Consider the following 8,922-nt stretch of genomic DNA (forward strand, 5'->3'; position numbering starts at 1 on the left):
GATGATGATGATGATGATGATGATGATGATGATGATGATGATGATGATGATGATGATGATGATGATGATGATGATGATGATGATGATGATGATGATGATGATGATGATGATGATGATGATGATGATGATGATGATGATGATGATGATGATGATGATGATGATGATGATGATGATGATGATGATGATGATGATGATGATGATGATGATGATGATGATGAGGATGATGATGATGAGGATGATGATAAAAAAAGATGAATGAAGTGAGTGAGTAAAGAGGAGGTGAGATCGAGGAAAGGCTTCACTGCTGTCTCGTCCAGAGTTTTGAACTGATTTAATGGATGTGATCTTTTGTCTGAAATGTCTGTTGTTTTTCTTAATAAACACTGTTACTGTACACGCTAGTCACGCCTCGGACCAGTGTTGTGACCCATATTTTAAAAGTCACAAACTTCTGCGACTCAAATCAATAGACATTATTCATAAACTCCTGGGAAACATGATGCAAGACGACCAAAAAAAACCCAAAAAACTCTTGTGACCCACCTGAGGTTTGCGACCCAGTCTTTGGGAAACAATGCCTTATACAACAGATCATGTGTTCCCATCACTGTCTCTGCTGATGCAGATGCTGAATTAAAGCAAAACAATCTTCTGTATTTGCTTAGTTTAAAATACACAGAGTAAAAATAAATTAAGTAAATGTCATATTTACGACTTTATAAAATATAGAGTGTCCCCTCTACCAGCAGGGGGCTCTGGTAAATGCCCCCACTAATGGCTGTGTGCTCCAACAAAGGTCAGATTTTAAACCAAACCTGGATGAAAAAATTCCTGGACTTTTGAAGCTTTGAAAAAAGTTATTTTTTTGTCTTTTCCAAAAACAAAATGAACATTTGAAAAGAACTGGACCTCAGACCAGTGCAGATACACCAGGCCCAGGGCACCACACTGACCAGGTGTGTCGCCTCTGTGCGGGGCACATTTTCCTGGCCTTCTCCTTTGAGCAGCTCTCAGTGTTTTCTTGTTTCTTGAAGTGCTGCAGCAGCAGTAGCAGGACTCGGTCGCCAGGCGCCCGCCCCTCCTCTCCAGCATCAGCACCGCTCTGCCGCATCTTCTTCCCAGCTGCCCGCGCGACGTCAGCGTGCTTTGTCATCACGCAGGGCAGGTTTCGGTTTGCAAACACACTGCTGTGTGTCAGTGTCAGGGGTTCGCTGAGGATCAGGGAGCAGCAGAGGGAGGGAGGGGCGAGAGGAGGAAGAGGAGAACCTGTAATGACGAAGCTGTGAGGATTTCAACGTTTGACCTCGGCCCACGGGGCGCTGGACTCTACGTTGTTTTGTTCGCGTGACGTGCCCCACGAGGCCGAGAGGTACAAGGTGCCGGACGGGCTGATGAGCGGCAGGAACGCGTGACTGCTGGGAGGAACGAGGAGAAGAGGGAGGAGGAGGAGGAGGAGGAGGAGGATGCTGTTAGTGCTGGAGCAGCAGCAGGAGGAGGAGGTGGGGGTCTAGATGCGCGTGTGCGGACCACCACTAAACCCCTGAGGTGGACTCGCTAACGATCGAAACCTGCGGAGAGCAGATTCCATTCCTGGCGGCCTGCTATTTTTGGTGCATTTTGAAAATCGATGTGAGATATTTATTTCCTGTCCGTGTCGAGGTAATTAGTCTGACTTCCACGACACCGGCCGATGTGATCTCGGGGGGTTTGAATCTCCATGCCTGCGTTTCGTGCTCGGTGACAGGATGAGGACCTAACGTAAGGTCACGCAGGGGCGGAGGAAGAGGATAGAGGGGGCTCACGCCGGGGTTTGGCTCGCGGGCTAAATGTGGACGATCGGACGGTCGGCGGTTCCTGTCCTCGTCGCTGCTAAAGGGATCAAATCCAGGAGCGGTCCGCGGCTTTTCTCCGGGATGTCTCTCATCTCGCGGCCTGCTCGCATCTCCAGTTACTGCAATGCCAGTGGCGAGAGGAGGTAAAGGAGGAGGAGGAAGGCAAAAGACGGACCGAAGGAAGCGTCCGAAACACACGAGTACAGCAGAATAACAACAGCTCTGTGCGGTTTTCGTGTGTGGACGGAGATAAAAAGCAGCGGATTAAATAGACAGTCGGTTCAAATGAAACACCGTGACCTCAGCACAACGTCTGAAATGTCAAAGCTGCGAGTAAGGCAGCTCTGAGTGTGTAGTGGCTGCTCATTTGTCAACTTTCTGCTGACAAAGTTCTTGGCCTCACTGACTGGACTCTAGTGAACACCAGGAGGCGTTGCGCAGCACCTATGGCACCTGCCAGTGGGGAGTTTGGTGCATAACGATCCTCAGACGTACACACGACTGACCTGTGCTGTAGAACATCACCAGAGTGAGAGCTAACTGTCTCCCAGCATCCTTTGCTGACGGATGAGCCCACCATGCCTTCGCCGTCAGACTCCAGCAGCGTGGCTTCGGCTTCGGGGTCTCGAGGTTGGTCCGACAGCCGTCGGGGCATGTCGGGCCGGGGTCCTGGAGGTGCACGGCTGCTCCTTTACCTCGGGCTGTGTCACCTGGGCCTGGGGGCCATGGTGCTGGCGTTCTCCTTCACCAGCATGGCCTTCACCTCCTCGGCTCGTGTGAGGCAGTCCTGTCCGTTCTGGGCTGGATTTTTTGTGAGTCTAACAGTGAAAACATTAATCCAAACAAACATTAGTGAGTGTGTGTTTTCTTATGTGTGTACTCTGTTTACTAGGTGGTGGCATCAGGTATAGTTGGAATCATCTCCTGGAAGAGACCTTTGACACTTGTGGTATGTATATATATTTATTTTACTGTCTTTGTTTGGAAAATTCACATTCTGGTGTTTTATGCTGAGGAGGTTTTTCTTTCTTTAGCTAACTGATCATTTCTATCAGATTAGCAAAAATATTAAAAATATTCCTTTCTATGAAATTTAACATAACATCGTAAGTAAAACGTATTTGTTATTTTGCTCCGTCACACAGCACTACCTAACCACAGAAACCATTTAACAATGATCTAACCGTGTCTCACCCACCCCTGAAGAGCACTTAGAACCAGGAGAGAATCCAAACACTCGCTGTCATATGTCGGTGGACGAACAATATTTCAAATTCATATTTATAGTCCGTTCAGTCCGTTGTTTCCTATTTGCTTATCACTCCTGTAATAATGTGATAAATCTCCGCCGCCGCTCCTGCTCATTGGAAACACACTTTCATCTCTGTGTCTGTTGTTGTTGCCTGGTGAAAAATTAAATAAAGCGTCCACTGATTTATAAGTTTATGAACTAAACCACTAGTTGTCACCGCTCCGTGTAGTTTACCTTAATTCACTCGTCACTTCTTCTTAAAGATCTGCTGTATATGTATGTACAACTTGCTCAAGTCAATACAAAAATCTGATTTGAAATATAACTTCCACAGCTTCAGTACCCAGTATTATACCCTTACAAAATAATCAATTTAATTATTTAAAACTAAAATTGTCTTTTAAAAGTATTAAATTCTAAGGCAATAGTAATATTTCTACCTGTAGGTGGCACTAATGCAACTCAAAACATTAAAATCCGTCGGGAAACCACAGAAGAAGAAATGCTACCGGGGTTAGCAGGATTAGCTTAGCCTTACTAAAGACGGACTATCAAAACAAAATACTTTGTGCTAGCGCAGTGCTACCATGTTATATCACGCTATCATGTTAGCACTAACGATGCTAACATGCTATTTCCCCCCTTTGGAGCGAGTTTACATGAGATTTGTTTTAAATATTGCACTATTACGTTTGTACAGAGCTAACAAAAGTGTACTTACCACCACCTGCAGGCCAGAGAAGGAGAAAGCACCCGCTCAGTGCTCAAAAACTAAGTTTAAAACAAAAACCCATACATCCTCTTGAGGTGACCTTGAACATGGTGTGGTTGTTAGTTGTAGTTGAGTTGGTTTTAAAATAACATTTTAAAAATGAAATAATGACATTAGTACAGTAACTCCAAGAACTACTGATCACAAACAGGTCATAATGACAAACCAACCCTTGAAGCACATTGTCCTAATCCTGTCTATCCTTCGTTTGTTCTTCTTAAAAGTCTAGTCGAGCTAAATTGTACAGAAAAGAAAAGTTTAAAAAAACATTCCTGTTCCCAAGAGTCTTGATTTTTGCCGCAATCCTTGAACGACAGGTTCTGACGGTGAGGTAAACAACAGTTGGTAATTTATTCACTGTCCCTTGTTTAAAAGGTTTAAAAAGCCTCCCTGAGTATTGCTGCTGACCATATACATCTCTTCTTAAACGCTGTCTCTACCCACATCATTGACTACACTCAACTTAACTGATCTCAAGTCAGCTGAAGCTGCTTTCTTTAATACATTTGCTGGGAATAAATGACATCCAAAGTCACAATAACTCAACAGAATAAAAAGGGGGCATTTTTGTGATTTGGTGAAACAGCAGAATGGCATTTTAAATGTGCGGCCGACAGTTCTGCTGGAACTGCAAAGTGTCTGTTAAAGCCTATTGCACCATCATGGTTTTTAGAATCTATGCCAAGGATTAAGTAATTCCTGAAAGTTCAGAGAGTTGAAGCTAGTACTATATCAGGCGTGGGCAAACTTTCTGACTTCAACCTCATCACATCATGTCACAGGTAAAGAGCAACAAAATGTAACCATGCTGTCTGCGTGTTAGCATTAGCATTCTGAGCCACATTAACAGTGAGCGGGAACCCGTCCACAGGTGTCGCTCTTCATGCTGCTGTCTGCGGTTTGCGTCATCCTCAGTCTGGCCGGCTCGATGCTCTCCTGTCAGAACGCACAGATGGTGAAGTCCATGCTGACCTGCCAGGTAGACAACCTCGGACCAGTCACGTCTGCTGCGTTACAGGTGTCGCAGGTGGGTGTGTTTTCAGTCACTGCTTCACAAATGTGTGCAGGTGGAGAGCGGTCTGTGCGTGTGCTGTGTGCCCAACCACTCCTGCTCCATCACTGAGGAGGACACCCTGGTCCTGTACCTGAATGCTGACTGCCACTCGGTCAGGCATCAACTGAAGGTAAGGAGGAGGCGACGGTCAAAGAAAGTGAACGTGTGTTAAATCTGCCGTCAGACCGTAACTGTATGGTTTCGTTGGGTTTTGACTTTGTCTCCCCAGGACCTTTTGTTCAGTGCCTGTGGTCTCAGCATCCTGTCCACCATCATCTGTACGCTGTCCACGGTGACCTGCAGTATTCATATATTCTCTCTGGACCTGGTCCACCTGGTGAGGACAGACACGGTACACTTTACGTTTGAGAGGAAACGAAGTCAGATGCTCTTTGGTACTTAGGGCTGTCTGTGTACTTGGGCTAAATACTTTAGTGTCGAGTATTATATAAAGGGTACAGATGAAGTAATGATGGCAAACAAAAAGAAAAGAAAAATAAGATGCATTCATGAATACGATACCAGTAGAATCATAAAATAATTAACTCTAAATACGAATAAATCCATGTTTTCCCCTTTGTTTTTCATGCAAAGAAATACAAGTATATTAGATATTTATTATTTTATATATATATATAATATATTATTTATTATTATTATTTTTAAAATTTATCAAGTCAGCCGGATGGAACAACCTAGTGGGCCGGTTTTGGCCCGTGGGCCGTATGTTTGACACCCCTGATCAAACATATACCTATAAAGTTTTCAGATGAATATTAAACAAATTGGTTTTTTTTTCTGCTGTGTCACCAACTTCCTGTTCAGCTGGCTCCCCATCGCTCTCGCTCAGTCAACCCAGAATGCACCACTCCTCAGGACGCATTTCTGACCAACATCATGGACTTTGAGGAGTTTGTCCCCCCCATCCCTCCGCCGCCCTACTACCCCCCTGAGTACACCTGCAGCTCTGAGACGGACGCACAGAGGTAACAGAGCCGTCAGAGTCAGTGCTGCTGGATCAGTGAGTCGTTAGTCTGGTCCGTTAGTGGATCCTTGTGGTTGATTACTTTCTGTTGACACCCAGCATCACCTACAACGGCTCCATGGAGAGTCCCGTCCCCCTGTACCCCACCGACTGCCCCCCTCCGTACGAAGCTGTGATGGGACAGAGAGTTGCCAGTCAGGTAAATCCCTCACCTCTGTCTGTGTCTCTGTCTGTGTCTCTGTCTGTGTCTCTGTCTCTGTCTGTGTCCGTCCTACTGACGTGTCTGTTTATCACTGTGCAGGGAACAATGTTCGATCCCCAAGCCACCGAGTTGTCAGGAGAGAGAGGAACTTCTACGGCCTTCAGCGGAGAAGGTGAAGGAAAACCAAACTTTTTTCAAATATTTATGTCATTTTTTATTTCACTCAGGTACTCGACGATACTGAGTCTTTACATTTGTTACTTCTTTAGGCCTGTAGGTGGTGTTATATAGGTATATATATGTGTACCGGCCAGTATATGTATATTCAAGTATGCTCTTTGTTTATTCCAGTGTCCATGGACAGTGGATCTCTGCTGATGTCCGAGATCGTGGACATCCCTGACGATTCGTCCCCATCAGAGGACTCGTGTCTAATGGAGGTCGGCCTACGGCGGGGGGCGAGGGGAAACAGGACCAGCAGTGAAGGAGATGCCAGAGATGAGAGGGAACACGTTGGTTTTCGTGGTCCACTGTCTCAAACACCAGAGAGTCCTCTGGCGGGAGGACCCAGGGTCAGACAGTTCCTCAGAGGGGAGAGGTCCAACTCCTGCTCCTCCCCCAGCACGGCCACCACAACATACAGGTGAAAAAAAGAGTCATTCGTACCTTCCACTGTCTGCGTCTGCTCAGACTAAAACTTAAAAAGAATATTTGTAAATCGTGTTGACCTCCAGGTCTCCAGTTCTGCGTCGCCAGGCAATGCTGGCCAGTAGCTGCTCCCAACTGGAAACGATAAGAGGCTCCGGCTGCCACCAGCAGTACTGCATCCCAGAAATTAGAGTTTGTCCTGCCCAAGGAGGTGCTGCGACCTCTGCTGCCCCCTCTGCCACCGTTGCCAGTGCACAGTCCAAAGGTCAGGTTTTGACTGCCCTCCGGAAAAGAGCCGGCAGAGGTGAGAAGGACGGAGAGGTTGTGGGAAGGAACACCGAGGGACTGCCGCGCTTCATGAGGTCACACAGTGAGCCGGGCCTGAGCTCCTCCACGGACACAGGTGAGTCAAACGGAAATAATCTAAACGAACACGGACCTGAAAATGTTACAGTTTCAGTAAAAATTAGGGATGTACGATATTAACGTTTTGGTCTCATGCCGATATTATCCAAACACTTAAATTCCGATTCCGATAGCATTTTGAGTATTAAAATAGATGAATAAAATAAGCTGCAATGCTGCCATCTAGTGGCTTTCACTCTAATATACAGCCTTTTTTCTCCAAAACAATTTTTAGGGCACACATCATTTGGCCAAACCCAGGGATTGCGTTACGGTGTTTTCATTATCGGAGGAAATCCCGATAACGATTCTTACAGATGATACATAAGTACATAAATATGCTAACATCGGGCCGATGATATTGGGCGACCTATTAAAAAATGGCGACCTATTAAAAATGTTCTGTTGTTCCTGTTGTTTATCTCCAGTTGAATTCGGAGGACCCACCCTGGAAGACTCTGCAGGCAGCAAGGTGTCCATGGATACAGGTGAGAGTGAACGGGACGTTGAGGTGATTTTTAACGAAGTTTGATTTACATTTGTTACTGTAATGCCACTCAGAAGACTCTGTGCTGACTGTGATTAATGGATCGTCTCAGTGATCAACGCACAAAAAGAAAACACGTCACGGCCGTTAACTGTGAGCCACATTTCAGCAGCTAATGACTGTCGTTTGTCAAGATCTATTAAACAGAGGGGAACGTGCAAATGAGACCCTGTGTAGATGTTGGAGTTATTAGAGCCTTCCAAATGTAAACTGACAGTGGTGACGTTACATTGTTAATTAATCAAATTAGACTGTGGGAAAATATGGAGACTGATATACGGACGATGCTATCTGATTGGTGAATGACTGGATCATTGTCAGGTGGTTCTTCTCAGGTTTATCTAAGAAAAGAAAACATGAACTACAGGAAACACAAGTAACTTTATTGGTTCTGTTTTACTCCACCACGAAAATAGTTTTTTATGTGTTATTCTATTCTGTTTATTAAGGAAGAAAACCTTGTGTATTTTTTTAATCTCATCATATATTCATCTCCTACAGACCAACTTTAAAGTCATTAAAGTTTTCTCCTTTTTTTCTCTCTGTGTCTTGTCTGTCTCCTCAGGTCCGTCCTCCGAGGCCTGTCTCTTGCCTCGCTCTTCTTCACCTCCTGCTGCAGCGTTGCCAGTTAAAGGCAGCATCAAATCCGCCACTCGATCTCTGCAGATCCCTCTCAAACCTCCGCCCACAAACTCACTACGTTTGCCCAAAGAGTGTCACCGCTCCCTGGGAGACCTGAAGGCAGGACAACGTTCCACGACATGAACGGCTTTTATGATAACTGTCAGAAGTGTCTGTCCTGTGTCAGCCTCACTCACACTAGTCTTTCTTCATTTCTTCCTAAGGTGACACGAGTTCTGGTGGCCCGCTTCCTGCACCGCTCTAAACGCAACCTGGCTCCTGCCTCAGAGCATGCTGGGAGCACAGGACAGGGACCGAAGAAACGGAGTGGAGCCGAGGGGGTCGCCCCCAACCATATACCCCTGGAGCAAGTACGAACACTTAAACTTTTTTATTTCTTCACCCATTTTTAATGACATATTCTTTCTAATACACTTGGCCTGGTTTCTTCCTGGTATTCGTCCTGTTTAAAATGTTGGTGTTGCATTTCAAGAAGTATGGGATTGGGTAAGATGGAGCTTGGGCGACCCCCGAAGGGAGCAGCCAAAAGAAGAACATTTATCTTGTTTTTTTTTTTTTTTTTCAGGGTATGCGGTCCCCCTGG

At 45.7% G+C, this 8,922-nt stretch overlaps 1 protein-coding gene across 1 annotated transcript in view; it reads left to right on the forward strand.

Moving 5' to 3' along the window:
* Nucleotides 1-912: 912 nt before the first annotated feature.
* The window catches only part of fam189b (family with sequence similarity 189 member B), an 11,512-nt gene continuing 3,502 nt past the window's right edge, over nt 913-8,922 (forward strand). Inside the window, exons 1-13 of the mRNA XM_017038229.2 lie at nt 913-2,644; nt 2,725-2,781; nt 4,728-4,835; nt 4,924-5,040; nt 5,140-5,247; nt 5,736-5,896; nt 5,995-6,094; nt 6,197-6,269; nt 6,449-6,740; nt 6,832-7,148; nt 7,579-7,638; nt 8,263-8,438; nt 8,543-8,689. Of these exons, the coding sequence (XP_016893718.1) occupies nt 2,411-2,644; nt 2,725-2,781; nt 4,728-4,835; nt 4,924-5,040; nt 5,140-5,247; nt 5,736-5,896; nt 5,995-6,094; nt 6,197-6,269; nt 6,449-6,740; nt 6,832-7,148; nt 7,579-7,638; nt 8,263-8,438; nt 8,543-8,689 (1,950 nt within the window). The 5' untranslated portion in view covers nt 913-2,410. The remainder of the gene's footprint in view (nt 2,645-2,724; nt 2,782-4,727; nt 4,836-4,923; nt 5,041-5,139; nt 5,248-5,735; nt 5,897-5,994; nt 6,095-6,196; nt 6,270-6,448; nt 6,741-6,831; nt 7,149-7,578; nt 7,639-8,262; nt 8,439-8,542; nt 8,690-8,922) is intronic.

The sequence above is a fragment of the Cynoglossus semilaevis genome, chromosome 13 (assembly GCF_000523025.1).
Source record: "Cynoglossus semilaevis isolate Cse_v1.0 chromosome 13, Cse_v1.0, whole genome shotgun sequence".
Classification (NCBI taxonomy): domain Eukaryota; kingdom Metazoa; phylum Chordata; class Actinopteri; order Pleuronectiformes; family Cynoglossidae; genus Cynoglossus; species Cynoglossus semilaevis.